Below are 22411 nucleotides of genomic sequence, written 5' to 3'. Positions count from 1 at the left end.
TCTGACCTCAAATCTTCTAATAATATGTTGTATTTAGGGCAGGGGCTGATTTTCCTGGTGGATTTTCTCAGTATCTTCTCTACCTTCAGCTCTCAAATTCTTCTCTTCTGCAACTCTCTCAGCAGTGAGGGCAGAGAATGGGGACATTTTCCGTTTTTCTGATTAAGATTATATTATACCGCTCAGACTGGGGTGAGGTCTTCTGATCCTGCCCATCCCGTTGCTGTAGGCTGCAGTGGGTTTCACTTGTGCCTCAAGAACAAGTAATGCTTATTCTATTCCTCCCCACCCACTCCTTGTTAAGGCTTTTCCATAGGGGTCATATGGGAGAAGAGCCTAGTCTGGGGGCGGAGCTTCATTCCATACCTTTCCCAGCCAGGGTGGTTGCTGTAGTTTTTAAACCCCTAAGGGGTCAGTAGAGAAAAGGCAGCAAGCGAGTTGAACGCTCTTTATCAGTGGCCCCAGGGGCTCCACATTCTGTCTGTAATTCACAGTTTTTCTCCCTCCAGCTTGTCTGAGGTGTTTAAAAGGCTAGGAGGGACATTCTTCCTAATACTCTATGTCTGAACAAGTGAGGAAGAAAGTGAGCTGAAACCTGATGTTTCATAGAAACAATTTTAATTCTAAAGACACTTTTTCATGTTCAATCTGTTTATCCATCTATTATCTAATAGTATATTCCTTGTAATTTATTTATAGTAGCTTTAAAAGCTTATTAATCTCCTAAGAAAAAGGCAGTAAGTAAATTCATTGTATCAAAGAAAAAGAACAATGGATGTCTTTCATTTCAGAGTTTCAGCTGCCTTTCTGCCAGGAAATCAAGAGTGTCACCACAAAAATGATAACTATGTGAAGTAATGTATATGTTAATTAGTTAGAATTAGGCCTTCCTCAATGTATATCTACTTCAAAACATCATGTTATACATGGTAAATACATATAATTTTATCTGTCACTTTTAAAAAAAAATTCAGTAAATCAATCAAAAGGCTAGCTACAGAAGGATGATCTTGGCATTCCTCATTTTCAAGACAATTGAAAATGGGGGAAAAACTAACTCGAGGATTTTAAATTGAATTAATAAAAAATTAAGAATGTAATAAATATTGGCTCAATATTAATGAAGGTAAGAAATGTAAGACATTTTGTTAAGATACACATACAAAGTCAAACCCTGTACAATACCGTTGCTTTTAAATATGGTGTTATCTTTGTATGATTGTGATAACCGACTGTCATTACATTATCTCATTTGGAATAATAATAATATACATGTATATAAATATTCACAAATACAGAAAAGTCTGTTTTAGACTGTCTAAATTATTTATGTGTTGTGTACACATACTTTGGTGGGATTTTCATTTTACAAATTATAAAATGTAACCTAACAGAAAAATGTGAATCTGTGTGTCGCTTGATGTAGACATCCCCAAATAGGTGCTTTTGAAATAATTGAAAGGGAACTTAATATGGGAATTCTGAGTTTAGTAAATTTTTAATCCTTTGTTTTAAAGTAACAAAACTTTTTCCATCAAGTATCATTCATTCATGAAGCAAATTTATTGAGTGTTTGTGATGTGCTAAGAGTGGTTTTGAGTGCTGGGAAATTTAACAGCGCACAAGATAGGCATAGTTCCTGCCCTCCTGAAGCCTACATTATGGGCAAGGAGATGTGGAGGTGTGCAGGAGCTTCACTCTCAGCCTTGTAACAAAAGCAGCACAGAAGTAACACAACAAGTTAATCTAAGGATGTGATAAATGCTACAAAAAAACAATTGCAGGAACAGTAATGGTGATAAGGGCTGCTTTAGATATGGTGGTCAGAGAAGGCTTCTTTCAGGAGTAGAACTTGTGCTGAAACCTGAAGGATAAGAAGTACTGCCTGGGGAGGGAGCTTTCTTGGTAGAGAAAAAAGCTCAGTGTTAGAAATAGGTCCTGAATGGGGGGGAAAAAAAAAAAAGCTTGGTGTTAAAACAGAAAGGAAGACAATGTGCTAAAACGAAAAGGAGGACTTAGGAATGAATCCTATCTACTTTTTACATGACTAAGACCATTTTAAATAGTACTGGGAAATAACTTCAAGGCAAGAAAGTGAATGAAAAGCTCTATGTATTTTGAAACTATGAGAGACCTATAATCCCAAACCTCAATCTAATGTGAAAGTTAATATCAAATTGAGACGCAAAGCTGGCAGACCATTATTCGTTGAAATAAGTGCATATTCTGATGAATATCAAGAGGACAAAAGCTCTCATTTGATCCCAGGGAGATAAGTTATAGACTTATGGTAGCAGTTTCCTGGACCCAGATAAGCATATAGAAAGAATGAAGAGGGGAAGGCAGAATGAGTCACACAGATGAGCCATGTGTGTGCAGGAGGAAGGTATTGAGTGTAGTATTGGGTGTAGTAAAAGGTATTGGGTGTAGTAAACTCTACGGGTTGTGTACATCCCCATAGCTTTTGATCTTAATTGGCGGGGGAGAAGTCAAAGCTCAAAGAAATTGTTTATACCTATAACTCTGACGCATAAGGAGACTTCTTGCCAGCCTAGACACTGCATACACTCAACTTTTAATTGCCGATCCAGAAAGAATTTACTCAAAAAGAGCTATCACAGGATACATAAAATATATCTCAAGAACAAATGGGGAAGGAATGTGAAAAACAGGGCATAAGAAACACCATAAAAAATGTTTTCATCGAACAAAAGGAATCTTTGACCAAATATATTGCCTTAAATGAAAACAATTAATGAGTGATTGCCCAAGTTAAACAGTTGCATGAAGCAGAGATATAAGTGCTTGGAAAAGAGTTGGTGAAACAACAGAATGAGATGGAACATAGCAAAAATCTTTTCTTATTGTCACTGAACTGGGGAATCCCCTCAGAAATGTAACATAAAACTTAGAAGCTATAAATGGAAAAAAAAAAGACTGATGTATTATCTATATAAAAGTAAAAAAAAAAAAAAAAGAAATTGTACATGTCCAAAAAAAACCTTTCAAAAAGTCAAAAGAAAAATGACAAATGGTGGAAAAAAATTGTATTACATACAACAAACAATTTCTTTTTTTTTTTTTTTTTTTTTTTTTGAGACGGAGTCTCACTCTGGAGTGGAGTGGCACTATCTCAATTTCTTAACACTTAAAGAGTGCCAATAAGAGAAAAATTGGCAGTCTTTGGGGAAATGGGTAAAGTGTATGAAAACACAATTTAAAGAAAAAGAAATATGATTCCTAGGCACATGTGAATATGATTGCCCTTATGGTAAGGAATTATAAATTAAAAGCATGAAGGGGTACATAAATAGAAGGGATATGTTCTAGTATTCAATAATACTAGTTAACAATATTACATTTCAAAATAGCTAGAAAAGAAGAATTGTAATATTCTTAGTACACAGAAGATATAAATGTTTGAGGTGATAGGTACCACGATTACCCTGATCTGATCATTACAGATTGCATGTAGGTATCAAAATATCACATATTTCGTACCCCCAAAATATGTACAACTATTATATGTTATATAGTATATAATATTAATATATGTATTATGTAGTTTTTTTAACTATAATGAGGATGCCATTTTTCACCTAGCTGTAGAAAAAGTAAATAACATTAATCACTATTATGGAGAGGCTAGGAAAACACCTACTGTTACACAACTGTTGCCTGTGTGTGTATAAATATATACATATATATGTGTGTGATAAATATGTACACACACATTACATATATGAGTATATATATACATTATGTGTGTGTATATATGTATGTATGTGTGTATATATATAAAATTTATAAGGACAGCATCACTTTGGCAGTATCTATCAAAATAAACATAAAGGTGTCCCTTAATCTAACAATTCTATTCCTAGTAATATATCCTACTGACATACATGTGCGTTACAAAATTATGTGGACAAAAACATGATAGATTTAAACTCTACCCTATTAACAACTACATTAAGTGTAAATGATAAATATCTTAATTAAAGGATAGAATTTCACTGGGTAAAAATACAAGATTTAATTATATGTTGCCTATAAAAATTTCACTTCACATATAAAGAGGCAAATAGCTTAAATATAAAAAAATAAAAAAACATGTGCCGTGCTAACCCTAATTAAAAGAAAGGTGGTGTGCCTACATTAATATCAAACAAGGTAGATTTTGGAGAAAAGACTATTACTAGATATAGAGTCATTTCCTAATGATACAGGGGCCAGTTACTTAAGAGGATATAACAGTCATAACATTTGTAGCCCTTAAAACAGAACTTCAAAATATAGGAAGCAAAACTAACACTATTTTAAGAAGTAGACACTTGTATTCAAATATTTTAACACTCCCTTTTTAACAACTGATAGAGTAAATAAACCAAAAATCCGTAAGTACGTAGGACCCTTGGACAATACTGTTACCGAATGAACCTAATTGTCAATTACAGAACAGTCTGCCCAGCAACAACAGTATGTGCATTCTTTTTAAGTGCATACACAGCATTTGCTAGGATAGATATACTCTGGGCCATAAAACAAGTCACAATGAATTTGAAGCTATGGAAGTTACACAAAACATGTTATCTGATACAATTCTATTAAACTGTGATAATACAGATATAGATAACTGGGACATTCTCAATTATTTGAAAGCTATATAACTCACTTCTAAATAATGGATGTTTTAAAGAAGAAATCAAAGGGAAATTATTTTTAAGTAGATGATACTGAAAATACTTAGAGGGAAATTAACAGCATTAAAGGATTATATTAGAGGAGAAGGAAAGTATGAAAAATGACTTCAATTTCCACTATAAGAAACTAGGTAAAGAAGAGCAAATATCCTGGAATAGGCAAAAGAAAGGAGATAATCACTAAATCCTATTAATATTACTCACCAAATTTCTTTCAAATCTGTCTACTTTTTGCTATCACCACTGCTACTAATTTATAATTTACTTTCTCATATTGGTTATGGCTAGTCAGTGGACCATAGTGGCTAAGAGTGGAGACTAGGGTGACCCCCACTATGATGTGCCCAGGACTAGGGGAGAAGGAGATTGGGAAGAGGCGGGGCTGGGTCCTGAGACACAGTACTTGAAACTGGGAATGTCCCAGGCAAACCAGGATGGATGGTCCCCCTTGTGTAGGTTCTGGAACCAGACCTTGGACTTGAATCCCTTTCTTACCACTTATAAAGTAACAAGTGACTGATCCTCTTGTGCCTTGATTACCTTTCCTGGAAATGAGTATTATAATAGTACCCACCTTAAAGAATTAATGTGAGAATCAGATGAGTTAATGGATATGTGAAGTACTTAAAGCATATAGAGCACTGAATTAAAGTTGGCAGTGATGGCCTTGGTGATAGTGGTAGTTCTGGATGGAGATTTTTTTTTTCTAAGTTCTAAGCATTGGCCTCATATTTCACTCTTTCCTTCTAGACTTACCCTACATCAGATTTTCCTTCACATATACCAGAGTTACCTTTCTAAACTCCAATATAAACATATCAATTTTCTGCTTAAAATATTTCAGTGGCTTCTTAATACCCTTAGAGCAAAGCCCACAATTTATAATAATACCCAGCATTTACTCATTTTCATGCTTCTCATAATTCTTTCTTCCATACTTCACTGGTCTTTCTCTTCTTTAAGCCTTTGCATGTGCTGTTGCCTCAACTAGATTTTCTTTCCTGTGTGTCATCCCCTACCCCCAGCTATTTCTCCTGACTAAACTCCTTCTCCTGGCTCATTACCTTACCAACCTCAATTCCCAATTTCCCTGACCTCTCCCCCACACTTTCCCTGTCAAAAGTAACTTAAGATGGCTTCCTGTGTGCTATATCTGAAGTGGTACTTATTATGTACATTATTCTAGTGTATTGTGTTCTCTATATATTGTACTATATGACTACGTTACTGATTTTTCATCAGCCATCTTTGTGCTCATAATGGACAAAATATATGTTTAAGATACAATAGAGTAGGTTTTCCCAAACTCAGCATGTTCCTTGCCAGGATTACCCCACCTTCCCTCTACCCTCCTGTAGCAGTATGATTGTTTCCTCAAAACTTAGTTCATCTTGAGCACCTAATATATGAATATTATTCTGACATTCTCTTCCTTCCCTGCCTACTGCACTTAAGTTGGTCATTTCTTTTTATCTTGTTAGTAATTTTACTGCTTTTTCTTATAGCGCTGAGAACAGTGCATTGAAGTTAATTCATTTTCCATTCTAGCTTGCAACAATGTCAAGTCTTTAGGTTCTACTGTGGGCACTATGCTAGGTTCTAGGGGTATACTGATGAGTAAAACCAATTTAGTCTCTCTTGATGCTTACAGCTAAAGAAAAATTTTAAAAAGACACTACATAATTAAATATAAAATTGCAAATTTGTTAGTGGAGTGGAAAAGAACTACTGTATTTGACGTTATGGAAGCATGTAATAGGGATTTGACCTTGAGAAGGTTACTCTCAACTTAAAATTGAAGATAAACTACATGAAGAGAGACGGGAAGTGCATGCCAGGCAGAGGAAACTGCAAATGAAAAGGCCCACGTGTAATTGTGTCTCATGAAGTCATTGAAAGAAGGCTAGTCTGGCTGGAATAACATTTGAAGTGACCCTGGCTGCAGTAGAAACTCACAGGAGGTGAGCTGTTGGAGGCATGTAGATTGTTAGGGTAGCCCAGGTAAAAGAGACGAAGAATTGAGGTAGATTGGCCTACAGTGATGATGTTACAGGATATTTGAGATTTTTTAAAAAGAAATATTGATTCTTGCATGGTGATAAATTAGATCTTGGTGGCTATTATATTGAAAGACTAAGAAAACACACTTTTAGAACACATTATTTGTAAGTTTCTGGTGTGCATAACTGGATGGATTATGTCCTCTTCACTGTTGTATCTGCTCAGCACCTTATTGACCCCACAGCACACATCAAGTAAATATTTGTTGAAAATGAATGAGCGTGTTGTATTTATGAAAAAGTTATATTCAACTGCAATATAAGTTACACACATAAGAAATGCATTAATTAATGGAGTAAAGCCTAATACTTTGTTCTTACTTTGAAGTTTGAAAATATGTCAAATGGGATCTAGAATATAGTTCATCTTTGTACAGTCTTTTAAAATAAAATTTGTGGAAGACGAGCTTGTATAAACTGCAGTAATTTTGTGGGAAAAATGGTGATAAAATACTTCTACTACAGAACTCTTGATATTTTGCTTTTTATTAAGGTGATCCCCAGAGTTTGTTTTGTTTTCCACTCTGCAACACATTTTAGCTTTGTCATAAGGAAATCACACTTTTTATCACTGACTCAAAACAATCAGAAAGGGAATATTGAAATATAGTTTTCTTCAGTTCTGAATGCCTTTGTTAATTATGCTGAATTACACACACCCACACACCCACATACTCTTGGTTGTTCAAAATGCTGTAATTGGAAATACAAACTATTGGGGACCAATGTTGTACTTAAAGTAAGGAATTGAAACTTGTATAATATTTTTTGTTCTAATACCTTATTTTATTCTTAAAGAATTTATAATTAATACTCTAATGTTTGAATAATAAATCTTAACATCATAGCCACTTAACATTCAAAATGCTCATGTGTATGTGTTTTACAGGTGTGTTCTACTCCCTCTTCTGGGAATGAAGCCTCCCCAGCAAAGCCTATACCTGCTTGTTGATTCTGTTGACGAAGGGTGTAACATTACTGAAGGTGAACAAACGTCTACCAGCTTATCTGGGACTGTTGCAGCACTTTTAGCTGGTCACCATGAGTTCTTTCCACCATGGCTATTGCTTCTCTGTTCTGCCCGAAAGCAGAGTAAGGCTGTTACTAAAATGTTTACTGGTAAGCATAATTACTTACTGCCATCCTTAAATGCTTTTCATTAATGAACTAGTTTCTTAGAGGAAAAAGTATGCAGTTGAACATCTGCGTGTTGCATTTGCTCCTTCTATCAGCTATTCTCAATTGTGCCTTTTGAAATTTATATAAAAAAGCCTTAGCATGTTTTTAAGATCATTTAAACATACCTTTTTTTCAAGATTCTTTTCCTAAGTGCTTTAGTAACAGTTAGGAGTATCTCATGCCATATTTGCTGCTATACATCTTGGGGCTGCATTTGTTATGTTGTTGTATCATGATCAATTTAAACCTTTTTCTGATGTTTGAGATTACAGTCTATATAATATATAAAAGCACACTGTCAGAGTTTCTTTTTTTTTTCTTTCTCTTACTTTTTTTACTTTTCTTTATTTACTACCATAATAAAGTTGTGGTTCCTCCTATTAGATTAACACACTCCTCTTTGTCTTGTGGGAAATAAAAGAAGTGTAAAACAAGGACATATCACGGATATATAGTGTAATTGGAGAGATATTAATTAAGTTAATGATTAATTAGCCATATAACTTTTGAGTAGTTCTATACATTTTACAGTATGTTGAAATCTTGTTAGTTTGTTAAAATAATTTTCTGTAAGCGGCTTTATTCCTTCTATCAGGTTGTCTCTCTTCAATTCCCTTGCTACTAAAGGCAGCACTTTTGGTTTCCACATATGGCATTCTTTCTTGTTGTTATTGATAAAAATATAGTTGGTAAAAGTTTAGTAATTTAAATAACAATAGCTAACACTTAACGTAGCATTTAGTATGTCAGGCATAGGTACAGTAGAAGCCCCTTTTGGTCTGTGTCACCGTTCCTTTCTTTTCCTCATTAGAGAAAACCAGTATTACTCACTTATTTTATATGCTTTCAGCTCATATTTTATATTATGTATGTTTATAGTTTACATAAATGAAACACTCCGTACACCATCTGAGCTTTTACCACTCACTAGCCATGTGACTTTACACAATTTATATTCTCTGTGCCTCTGTTTCCTTATCTATGAAATGGGGATTATAATATTACTTTTCTTATAGGATTTTTGTAAGGTTAAATGACAAATTACATATGAAGCACTTAGGACAATGCCTAATACATAGTAAGTGCTTCAGAAATATATCGTTGCTATTATTCTTATTATTTGATTGTCTTTTTTTAGCCAACAATATTTTTGAGCCATATTCATTATAAATCCATTTCATTGGTTTTAATTGGTAGATAGTACTCCTTCCCATCAATAAATCTCTTTATTTTTCCATTATCCTATTCATGGACATTTAGATCATTTTCAGTTTTTTGCTGTTACAAAAAATGCTTCATGAACATATTTGTTCATGTATTCTTGTGCACATGTGCTGAAAGTTTACGTTATAAATCTAGACTTGTAATTGCTGAATTATAGAGTATGTACATTTTGAATTCCAGTTAAATTTACTTCTTTTTTTGGGATATTAATTATTAAATTGTTGGGCTGTATATAAACATGTGACCACCTCTCTGTTCATGGTAGATGTGGAATTTTGAGGTAAAAATTTAAGGATATTGCTAAAGTTATTAATACATATTGTCAAATTGCTTTCCAAAAGGATATATATCATTATATTCCTACCTGAAAGTGTTGGGTGGTTTCTTTTTACTTGCACCAGTATTGAATTATGTCTTTCTTTAATTTGTCAATGTGGTATGTGAAAAATACTCTATTATGTTTATTTGTACTTCTTGTTTACTGTTGAACCCTTTCTCCCTTATGCTTATTTCATCAATTTGCCTTTTTTCCATGAAATTCTGCTATCTGACCTTTATGTTTTTATTGGGAAGTCAAAGTTATTTTCTTACTGATTTTCAGGGCTTGTATTTGATATTTTTTCAATTCTTTGCAACTATTTTCTTCAGCTTTTTAAAATTATAATAATTATTTTGAAGTATATTATATGTAACCTCTAATGTATTGTCCTTTACTATTCTGTATTCTTAGTTTTACCTTTAATGATTTTGCCCATATACACTATTTTTTACTAAAAGGTGTGAAATAAAGCTCTAACTTGAATAATCTGTAAAATCATAAATTTTCTCAGCAATTTATTGACTTCCTTTACAATTACTTGGTGATTTTTTTCCATCATACATTAAGTTTGGGTGTGTGTACATATAGATATGTCTGTGTACTATTACTCTATTTCTAAACTATTCATCTGCTCTTCTAAACTATCTGTCAGCATTATTATGCAAATAAAATGTTGGCTTAATTTTTGTAATTTTCTTGCACAATTACTTCCCAGCCCTCTTTGCCATCATTATTATTATTTTAAATTATATATTTTTACCTGTGCTCCTCTAGGTTGTAATAGCATATTTTAAATTATAACTGTCAGTGATATAAACCAAAAAATATTAAGATTTTGATAAAATTGCAATTTAAATAAGAAAGAATTTGCTGTTTAAAATATGCTTTCTTTCTACTCATAAACATAGCATATCTGTGCATTTATTCAAGTTTCTCCTTAGATTTTCCAGTTTTCCTTCTATATGTCCTACACATATCTTTCTGGTCTTTGCTTACGTTTTAAGTTGAAATGTATGTGTTTTTAGTTGTATGCATTTGAAATTAAAATTGCAAGTGTATCATCATAGCCAGTAACATTAAGATCTTTACTATGTCTAAATTGGCTTTACCTACTCATATCTGAGGATTAAGCCTTTGGAAAGACAGTTTTTATAACTTTTCTGATGTATTCACTATACTGACCAGTAGCATTTTCATTAATGGCTTCAAATTAATCTAATGAAAATGACTTTGGCACTAAGCACAATTTTGACTACAACTAGGGTATTCTCATAGGCTGATCATTGTTAGGCCTTGTTATGGGACTGAAAGAAATAGCAGCCTATTTCAAAACATTTTGTGCACAAAAAATTAACCCTCCAAGATTTTTAAAAGATTATTTATGTGTTTATTTTATCTGATTATAAAAGTATTACAGGCTCCATTTAGAACATATTTTAAATGACAACATACACAAATATTACACCAGATAATAATAAGAGTGCTTAATTATTATTAACACATTGTGTTAAATTCTGTATATGTTTCCCTTCCTAGTTGAGATCATGCTATATATCAATTTGATTTTCTGCTTTTTAAATTTAACATTGACAAACCTTTCAGTGTCACCATATTGTCTTTTTAATGACTATTTTAATGCCTACATATTTTATTTGTATATTAATATGCTGGCATTTGCTTAAACTTCTTGTCATATTTTTAGGTTTTATTTTCGTATTGCTTATCCTCATATGTTCTTCATGATAATAAGTAATTTCAGTAAGCATCAATTTATAAATATTGGCACAGGTCTTCTCTTTCACTCTGTTTTCCCCAGTACTGTGTAATGCGGTACCCTGAGAAATAATTCAAGCAAGAATAGAAAATAATAGAAATGTTTCAAGTAAGAATAGAAAAGTTCAAGTAAGAATAGAAAAGAATAGAAAAATACTTCTATTCAAGTAAGAATAGAAAAGAAATAGGGAGGTAGGTGGTCCATCATTTCAGTAAGTCATGTTTTTATTCCCCTAGAAGTTTTGATTATTTTTCAGCCCTATCTTATGTTTAAAAGTGCTTTGATAGCTATATATTGTGTGTGTTCATAATAAGAGGATTACATGTGTATTAGTCAGAAGTTATAATTTTTAAAAGTAATTATTTTCAGTACTGTAACTCAAGATATTTAAGTTGTTGATTAATAGATATTCTTAGTTCTGTTTTAATGAACAGATAACTATTATAACCATCATTGGTAAAGAACATGATAATTTCTTCTATCTAAAATCCATATTATTAAGTATTTAGATTGGGGGGAGATTTATTCTCTAAATTATAAATTCTCTGTAAGTTTTCTTTATGAAATTCTATACTTTCTTATAGAATTAATCCTATGTCCCTACTCCCTCCTCTTCATTCCCGTCAAACACTTGAGTTTTCTTTCACAGCTTTCTATTCTTGTTCCTATCTTAATGAAAAGAGCAAACTTCAAAGTCAAACAAAACAACCAAAATTTATCACTTTCTAGCTGTGTTACTGTGAGCAATTTATTTAGCCTTTCTGAGCTTTAGGTTCCTCATTTTTTTTAAATAGAAATATTTATCTCCCAGGCTTAACAGACAAGGAAGTTTTATAAATAATGAATACTTAAACTGCTACCTTAGTTGACTCTCAATAAATGTTGCTCTCCTTTATTCCTGTAGAACCCTACCTGTTACTGTGGAGTTTCTGTCTTAATAATCTCAAGTTCCAATCATGACATCTTAGTTAATTAGGTTTAAATTTTAGATATTTATTCATAATGTATTATCTTTCATGTAAATCAAGTAGTGTAATATAAAGTATTACATTAAAGTAATGTAAAGTATTACATTGCTTCAGAAACTTTAAAACACTATATAATGTAAAATAGTATTATTTCTTAGGTAACTTATTTTATTAGCAATGTACTAGGTATTTCCCTTATCTGACTTAAATTTTAAAGTGAATTGATAAAGTCAAAAGCAAATGGACACACAGAAAAAGATTTGGAGGCAAATCATCTCACATCACTGGTAAATATAGATTGCTGTAAATTTCTAGGTATGTTTTAAACCCTCCTTAGGTGAGCAGTGACTTTTTCACAATTGAAATTTATCTTTTGAAATTATTTCTGTTGAGGATTTAATAATCAATTGTGTGTGTATACGTATATATGTAAAATTAGATTCTATTTTATATAGATTTAGGGCTGTATAAATCTATATACAAAGGGCTATATTAGGACAACTGTTATTCATATTTTATTCTTGGTAGGTTGTTTTTAATTTTTCAATAACTGTCCATTTTGTCTACATACTTAAAGCTTAGTATTACAAAATTGAGTTCATCAGCTTTTTCTCCAAACCTATTATTTGTCCTTCACTGGTCTCTTTTTCAGTCCTGTTGGTAGAGCCACAAGTTAATGTCAGCTTTGACTCGTCCTTCTCTCTTTACTTCTCCACATTCACCAAACACTGTATAATCTAGCTCTTATTAAAAATTCCCAAGTCCATCACGTTATTTTTGCTGCTGCTGCTGCAACTGCTGCCACCACCATGGCTGTTCAGGCTCATAGTGATTTTCATCTAGAGTGAATCACAGCCTCTTTAAAAATCGTTTTTCCTTTAATCTTGACTTGCTCCAGTTCTTCTTTAGATGTTAGAATATTCCTTCAAAATGCAAATCTGGTCATGTTAGAGACTTGATAAGTTCATTCACTTAGCAGTTTTTTGTTCTGTAAGATGAATACACAATTGTCTAATAAGTTCATATCTGTATATCATGATGTCATCTGCCTTTAGACAGTGAAATTATGGCTTCCTTTAAAGAACTTAAAATGAGTTTAAAATAGCTATAGCTAGTATATTTTTAGGTTGGTTTAAATCTTATTATTTATTTTACAGTGCTGAAGTTTTTTGACCATAATTTAGCCAAAAAGTTGGATCTTAATTGGTTCAAGCTATTTATTGATGGTCTGAGATTTAGTTATTTTAGTTTGATAAAATGTACAGTAATGTAGTTTAAAGACAATGACTGGATATTCTAATTGGATGTAAATATTCAGTCACATAATTAAGGCTAGTGTATATTCAAGTGTATAGGTGAAAATATATAAATTATTTATATGGAAGAGATTTTGTAAAAAGAAACCTTACTTGTTATGTCTCCTGCAACTTTTTTTCCCAATCACTTGGGAGTTCAGATGATGTTAACTGGGTACTTTTATGGTTATGTAAGACTGTCTGCTTCTTAATTAGTATCTATTACAATGGAGTTGAGAGAGGCACCAAGCTACTAAAGGAATAAGTAGTTCGATTTGTAGGTAGGAAAATGAAATTTTTCTGCCATCAGTGTGTTTTTGCAGAAAGAAAAGAAAACTGATTTACATACTAATAGGTATGAATTGATCTGCTTATTAGTATTAATTTATTAATTGATTTATTTGTTTATTATATGTTGAAGACATTCTCTTTGAAGATATGGTACTTCTATAATCCTTTTCAACTGATTACATCTACTTTTTTATCTCTTCTTTAGGTTTTCGAAAAATAAGTTTAGATGACCTTCGGAAGGCATATATTGTCAAGGATGTTCAGCAGTACATTCTTCATCGTTTAGATCAAGAAGAAGCTTTGCGACAACACCTCACAAAAGAAACTGCAGAGATGTTAAATCAACTGCACATTAAAAGCAGTGGATGCTTTCTTTACCTAGAACGAGTTTTAGATGGAGTTGTAGAAAATTTTATTATGTTAAGAGAAATTCGTGACATCCCAGGAACTCTAAATGGTTTATATCTCTGGCTGTGCCAAAGACTTTTTGTAAGAAAACAATTTGCAAAGGTTCAGCCTATTTTGAATGTGATTCTTGCAGCCTGCCGACCTTTGACCATAACGGAATTATATCACGCAGTATGGACCAAAAACATGTCGTTAACTTTGGAAGATTTTCAACGCAAGTTAGATGTCCTCTCCAAACTTCTTGTTGATGGACTAGGAAATACAAAAATACTGTTTCATTATAGTTTTGCAGAGTGGCTTCTGGATGTGAAACACTGTACTCAGAAGTATTTATGTAATGCAGCAGAAGGACACAGAATGTTGGCTATGAGTTATACCTGTCAAGCCAAGAATTTAACACCATTGGAAGCACAAGAATTTGCATTGCACTTAATTAACTCAAACTTACAATTAGAGACAGCGGAGTTAGCTCTGTGGATGATATGGAATGGTACACCTGTCAGAGATTCCCTTTCTACTTTGATACCCAAGGAACAAGAAGTGCTACAGCTGTTGGTTAAAGCTGGGGCTCATGTCAACAGTGAAGACGATCGCACATCGTGCATAGTTCGACAAGCCTTAGAAAGAGAGGATTCCATTCGGACATTATTAGATAATGGAGCTTCAGTAAATCAGTGTGATTCAAATGGGAGAACATTATTGGCTAATGCTGCATATAGTGGCAGTCTTGATGTAGTCAATTTACTTGTCTCTAGGGGAGCAGATTTAGAGATAGAAGATGCTCATGGACATACACCACTCACCCTAGCGGCTAGACAAGGACATACCAAGGTGGTTAATTGTTTGATTGGGTGTGGAGCAAATATTAATCATACTGATCAGGATGGTTGGACAGCATTAAGATCTGCTGCTTGGGGTGGCCATACTGAGGTAGTTTCTGCACTACTTTATGCTGGCGTAAAAGTGGATTGTGCAGATGCTGATAGCCGAACAGCTTTGAGAGCAGCAGCATGGGGAGGACACGAGGATATTGTACTGAATTTGCTACAACATGGCGCTGAAGTGAACAAAGCTGATAATGAAGGTAGAACTGCTTTGATAGCAGCAGCATACATGGGACATAGAGAGATTGTGGAACACCTACTGGACCATGGAGCAGAAGTAAATCATGAGGATGTTGATGGCAGGACTGCACTCTCTGTAGCTGCACTTTGTGTGCCTGCAAGTAAAGGGCACGCATCAGTTGTTAGCCTTTTAATTGATCGAGGTGCTGAAGTAGATCATTGTGATAAAGATGGCATGACTCCACTGCTGGTAGCTGCCTATGAAGGACATGTTGATGTGGTTGACTTGCTTCTAGAAGGGGGAGCAGATGTAGATCACACAGATAACAATGGCCGTACACCCCTCTTAGCAGCAGCTTCTATGGGTCATGCATCAGTTGTAAATACACTTTTGTTTTGGGGTGCAGCTGTGGATAGTATTGATAGTGAAGGTAGGACAGTCCTCAGTATAGCTTCAGCACAAGGAAATGTTGAGGTGGTACGTACTCTACTGGATAGAGGGTTAGATGAAAATCACAGAGATGATGCTGGATGGACACCTTTGCACATGGCAGCTTTTGAAGGGCACAGATTGATATGTGAAGCACTTATTGAACAAGGTGCTAGAACAAATGAGATTGACAATGATGGACGAATCCCTTTCATATTAGCTTCACAAGAGGGTCATTATGATTGTGTTCAAATATTACTGGAAAACAAATCCAACATTGATCAAAGAGGTTATGATGGAAGAAACGCACTGCGGGTTGCTGCATTAGAAGGGCACAGGGACATTGTTGAATTGCTTTTTAGCCATGGTGCTGATGTTAACTGCAAAGATGCTGATGGTCGGCCTACACTTTATATCTTGGCCTTAGAAAATCAGCTTACAATGGCCGAATATTTTTTAGAAAATGGTGCAAACGTAGAAGCAAGTGATGCTGAAGGAAGGACAGCACTTCATGTGTCTTGTTGGCAAGGCCATATGGAAATGGTGCAGGTCCTGATAGCATACCATGCTGATGTCAATGCTGCAGACAATGAAAAGCGCTCTGCTTTGCAGTCTGCAGCCTGGCAGGGCCATGTAAAAGTGGTTCAGCTTCTGATTGAACATGGTGCTGTAGTTGACCATACATGTAACCAAGGTGCAACTGCACTCTGTATTGCAGCCCAGGAAGGGCACATTGATGTTGTGCAGGTCTTATTAGAGCATGGTGCTGATCCAAACCATGCTGATCAATTTGGACGCACTGCTATGCGTGTTGCAGCCAAAAATGGACATTCTCAGATAATTAAATTATTAGAAAAATACGGTGCATCTAGTTTGAATGGCTGTTCCCCATCTCCTGTTCACACAATGGAGCAAAAACCTCTACAGTCATTGTCTTCAAAAGTGCAGTCATTAACAATTAAATCAAATAGCTCTGGTAGTACTGGTGGAGGGGATATGCAGCCTTCGTTACGTGGTTTACCTAATGGGCCTGCTCATGCTTTTAGTTCTCCTTCAGAATCTCCAGATTCTACAGTTGACCGGCAGAAGTCATCACTGTCAAATAATTCCCTGAAAAGCTCAAAAAATTCATCTTTGAGAACTACTTCATCTACAGCAACGGCTCAAACAGTGCCAATTGATAGCTTTCATAACTTGTCATTTACAGAACAAATTCAGCAGCATTCATTGCCACGCAGTAGAAGTCGACAGTCAATTGTTTCCCCATCTTCCACAACACAGTCCTTAGGACAGAGTCATAATTCACCAAGTAGTGAATTTGAGTGGAGTCAAGTAAAGCCCAGTTTGAAGTCAACTAAAGCAAATAAAGGGGGGAAATCAGAAAATTCTGCCAAGTCTGGATCAGCTGGGAAAAAAGCGAAACAAAGTAATTCTTCACAGCCAAAGGTTTTAGAATATGAAATGACTCAGTTTGATAGAAGAGGACCTATAGCCAAATCCGGGACTGCTGCACCACCTAAACAGATGCCAGCAGAATCTCAATGCAAAATTATGATACCTTCAGCTCAGCAGGAAATTGGTCGATCTCAACAGCAGTTTCTTATTCACCAACAAAGTGGGGAACAGAAGAAGAGAAATGGAATAATGACAAATCCAAATTATCATCTTCAGAGCAACCAGGTTTTTCTTGGTAGGGTTTCAGTCCCACGAACAATGCAAGATAGAGGGCATCAGGAAGTGTTGGAGGGATACCCTTCCTCAGAGACAGAATTAAGCCTTAAACAAGCTCTGAAGCTTCAGATTGAAGGTTCTGACCCTAGCTTCAACTATAAAAAGGAAACACCATTATAAAAGGTAATATTTTGTCAACATAAAGAGTAAAAAACAAAAGTAGAGTTCCCTCTACTTGGAATGCTCTTTCCCCTGATCACAAGGCCAATTCCCTCAGTTAATCTCTGCTCAGATGTCATCTGGGCCAGACCTGCCTCATCACCCCTTTACATCAGAATTCTTCTGCCTCTAGCACTCCTTTCCCCCTTGCCTGCATTATGTTATCCAAAGCACTTACTATTTAAAATACTTCAGATGTTTTCTTTATTATTTTTCTCCTCTGAACTAAAAATACAACCTTTGTGAGGGTAGGGTTTTCTATCTGTTCACTACTGTATTTCATGTACTTGGAATAGTGCTTGGACCTATGGTAGTTTCCCAGTAAAAATTTGTTGAATAAGTGAATGAACTAATGAATGAATGAATGAATATACTACTTATGGATCCCAGATTAAGAATTCTTTCCTATTCAGTTATGTCCTCCTTTTAAAAGAACTTTGATGGTGTCAGAGGGAGGGGCTGTTTCAAACTCATCTTTTTGGTTTGAATGCAATAATGTCTGTAGCACATAGTAGATAGTAAATATTAATTTCATTCCTTTTCACTCAGAAAGAAGTCAAAAACTTATTAGAAGGTAGTTTTTATAATGACAGATCTCTTGAGACTCTTCTAAGTAATGTTTTCACACATAAGGCATAGACGTGAAAAATGGTAAATGGATGTTTTTGCAATATTGGTATTTAGGGCACTTTATACCTGGATAAAATAGTCATATTTGTTAAATAAAAATTTTTTTTCTCCTTCCTGTAACAAAGGATACTTCATTAATAATATAGGGGATGTTAGTGGGAAAATAGGTATGTAAGTTTTATATTTTAGATACTTTTTCAGAAGCACATTTCCTATATTGGAGATAAATCTGAAGATTTTATTAGGGGTCTTTCCTAGCTTACACTGCAGCTATATTTATCCCACTTTGCTTAATGATTTTTCTTCCTCTAACAAAATTATATATACTCTTTCCTTTTTGCTGCTTCTGTCTTTGTAAATATATTTTAGGGATATAATAGGTGAAACACTATTATAGATAAATTCCTCATATCTTCTAATAATAAACAGCCTTCAATGTGAATCTAGGGGTGACCAAATGTCATTCAAAAATAATTTGAATAAAGTACTTAATTCAGTCCCCAAATGCAATTCGTTTTTAAAATAATTAGTTCTGATGGTGCACCCTTTCAACTCTCATGATATCTGTTTTAAAGGCAAAATATAAATACGTATTAAAAATGAAACACCAGAATTAAGGTAAACATTTTGTGGAATTTAAAAAGTGGCTTATAAGTTAAATAATAGTTAAGTCTGCTTTGTGCTTTGCATGGTAAATATATAGATAAGGATATATAGAGGTAAATGTATTATATAAAGTTTTAAAATGATACGTAGCTATATAATACAATGTAGAAAATAATTTTTTTTTAACTTTTGCATTAGTTTCCTATTCTGTGAAACAGAAGACATTGTGATGGAGTGGTTCTTCAGCTACTGGATGGAAACATATGCCTGTTGATTTGCTGAAAAAACAAAAAAAATGAAGAATGTGATCTCTGCAGTACAGTTACCTTAATTACTGTAATGTGCCTAAATAGTAAGGCTGCCTTCTCAATGTAACCCTCTGTGCTTAAAAAATTTCATTTTGTGTGCTTTGTATTCACTACACAGGAATAAGCACTTTTTAAAAATGCAGATACATACTGCAGTTCCCTGATAAAAGCTGAAAAGAAAATTTGAGTATTTTAAGTTAAGATGTGATAAAAAATGTGCATGTGCCATAATCAAATATATATGAAAAGGCAGTGTTCCTTGTATTTATTTTTTTTTCTTTTTGTGGCAAAAGAAACTTAAACATACTGTTTCAGTCACATTGCATTGTAGTGTATGGCCTGTTTCTTGTATCTTTAAAGACGTTGCTCAATAAAACAAATCTTGCAACTGTTCTATGTTCACTACACCTTCAGCATCGGATAAAAATCAGTTTCTATATAAATATCACATTGAAATGAAAAAATGATTTCTTGGCAGTTTAAAAAAAATATTTTATAGTAATTTAGGGAGCTGCTTTAAGTAGTTTAAATCTGGATTTTCCCAGTAGAATTCTTCTCATCTCTGGCTAAACATGTCAGAACAAACAACCAACCAGTCTGTGGGCAGAACAAAGTCCTATTTCATCCGCTGGGATACAATTTCACCTTCCATTCACTTTGTCATTACACCTCTAAGAAGACAGACTATCATTCCTGAGGCATGAAAATTCTCAGGGACAAAGCCATGCCTCAGTCACATGTGTGTGCAGAGAGAAATGCACCTGTCTATCTAAGGGTAGATTTTTGATCCCTGAATAATTCATTGACTAAACTGACCTCTTCCTCCTGGCTAAATAAATTAATTTTGCTGGCTTCTCTCTCAGCGGTTTCTATTTTGTAAATTGCTGCATGACCAAAATAGCCCCACTCAAAATCAATTGGATTAATTTTAATGGTTTGGTTGGATGAATATTCTGGATGAATATAAAATGTGCTGCCCTTCACAGATGACACCACTCACCTGTCAATCATAGCACATGTGTACTTTTTATTGTTACTTAATAGTGATGGATTTGCACTTTTCTATCCTCATACTCTTTCCTGTTTTCTTCTTTGTACAATTGCATGCAGGAGGGCTGGATGCCAGGGTTAAGAGAGAAATTCATGACAAGGAAGGTAAAATTGGTTCAAATGAGCATGTGTCCCACAGCCTTAGTCTCCTTACTCTTAAATCAGTGGAGCTGTAGCTTAGATGGGTCGTTTATATGTCTGGAAAAGTTGTCATAATAGTTTAGAAGCCAAGGTTGTGGATTTGATCTTAGAATGGGCCTGTTAATCTTATAGAACCCAGAAATTCTGTTCTTTTCATGTACTGTTGATAAGGAGGAATGAGGAAAGAGAATTTGGAGATTCAGCACAAAACCATTGCTACTTCTAGAACAAAATCTTTAGAATATGTCCTAATAACAAAGGTCAGTAATGTCATCTTCATATATGAAGGACACATGTGATACATTGTTCGTGGAAATAGAAATGTATAATCATGATAAATGTTTCACTTGAATCTTATTGTAAGGCTTTTCTTGCTTTTATTTTTTAAAGTCAGCAAAACTCATTTTGTCTGTCATCTATAAGTCATAGTGAGGACTACGAGATAAGTTGATAAGTTCAATTGATATTAAGGTGACATGGCAATATTAATAACTCAAATGTGAATGTTTCAAGTATTGAATTCTTGTCCCTATGGGACATTTATTAAATAAACTTAATAGGACTCTTGCAAAGTAGCCTTAAAAGTGTTAATGAGTCTATTAATAAATATGAACACATACTATTATTAGAACCAACTTTACTCATATCTCAAATACAGTACATTTACATTACTGTAGAGGATGAAGCTCTAATTTCTATTACATGTATTTTTCTTTAGCAAGAGAACCCTGAAAGCTGCCAGTTTTTCTGTTAACTTTGAATTATTGAAATTGTATTTATTTAATTTTATTGTTTTTACAAAATTGCACCTTGTGTCCAAAGGGCGAAGATATGACATTGCATAAGGGATTTATGTTTTTCAAAGAGCTAACTGTTTTCATATCCATACTATATACACTTGAAGCAATTGGTAGGAAGAGAACCTATTGGAAAAATACGATTTTCAAAAGTAAGTATTCCTCGGGATGTTTTTATATAAATTATGTTTTGGAATAGAACATAAATGACTTTGAGTTAGGATAAGGATGATAGGATGGGTGCTGGAGATGCCCTGCCTTGCTTATTTGTTTCTGTGGGGGATTTAATACTATAAATGAAAGTGGCTTCTGCTCCATTAAAAAGTAAAAATTGTCCTCCAAATATAAAACTCCTTAATAGATATTTTTGAAATTAAAATCTTTAAATTTTATAAATCAGCTGTTGCCACTACACAACTATGATGGCATGTGATTATAACATTTTTATAACATTCCGTCTGTGTCTATTCCCTAAATATCATGAGTTTATAATAAGGAAAGTGATAAAAATACAGTAATGAAATAAAAATCTGAATGTTTCTAAGAAAGGTTTTGGAAGGAAAAATGACCTGAAATCAGTGCGTACTGCAAAGTACAGCCAATAATTTTTGTTCTTTGTTTTCACCCCCACCCTCACTGGAATTCTCACCAAAAATAGTTTGATACTTAAAAAACAGAAGTAAATACTTTTCTCAATATTGTTTTGGCTATGCAAATATTTGTTTTGCTTAATGTCCTCCATTTACACTTCTCAGCAAATGTAGTTGCAAACAAATGCTTTCTTTTTATTTTTCCCTTGGTTTGAGGTATGTAAATAGCCTAAAATGTACATTGAATTTCACATTGTAAAAGTTTTATTTTATCCCTTGTATGATATTACTCAAAAAATCCCTGTGTATATGAAAGTGCATAATAAATATATTTGCTTTACAGAGAAGATCTTGTTTTAATTTTGTCCTTGAACCAGTAGAACATGCATGATATGCATATAGCATAAACAACTGTTAGTTGTTTTAAGTTATTATCTTAAATAAATCCTGAGCAAATGAATTTGGAAACATTTTGCAAAGAAGAAAGTGAAATATAACACTGTCCAAAGGAAGGTAGAAAAACAGAAAGATTTAGTGTTTATGTCTTCCTAAGCCTTTTTAAAGACTTAATGTTCTTTCCCCCGCCCCCCGTGACTGATTATATACTATATCACACCATGTCAGGTTTTGCGCCTCTGAGAATTGCAGTAATCCAATAAATTTTGTATATGTGTGCTCCTTGAT

The 22411-nt window shown here is 33.8% G+C and overlaps 1 protein-coding gene across 2 annotated transcripts in view; it reads left to right on the top strand.

Moving 5' to 3' along the window:
* Positions 1 to 22074, top strand: part of ANKRD50 (ankyrin repeat domain containing 50) — a 47670-nt gene extending 25596 nt beyond the window's left edge. For both annotated transcript variants that reach the window (XM_003816396.5, XM_034959113.3), the window contains 3 exons: positions 7653 to 7882; positions 14019 to 17569; positions 19040 to 22074. In XM_003816396.5, coding sequence (XP_003816444.1) covers positions 7653 to 7882; positions 14019 to 17566 — 3778 coding nt within the window. In that variant the 3' untranslated portion in view covers positions 17567 to 17569; positions 19040 to 22074. The remainder of the gene's footprint in view (positions 1 to 7652; positions 7883 to 14018; positions 17570 to 19039) is intronic.
* The last annotated feature ends 337 nt before the right edge of the window (positions 22075 to 22411 follow it).

The sequence above is a fragment of the Pan paniscus genome, chromosome 3, assembly GCF_029289425.2.
Source record: "Pan paniscus chromosome 3, NHGRI_mPanPan1-v2.0_pri, whole genome shotgun sequence".
Taxonomy (NCBI): Eukaryota; Metazoa; Chordata; class Mammalia; order Primates; family Hominidae; genus Pan; species Pan paniscus.
Note: the sequence above shows the minus strand (reverse complement) of the source record. Positions and strands in the feature narration are given on the sequence as shown.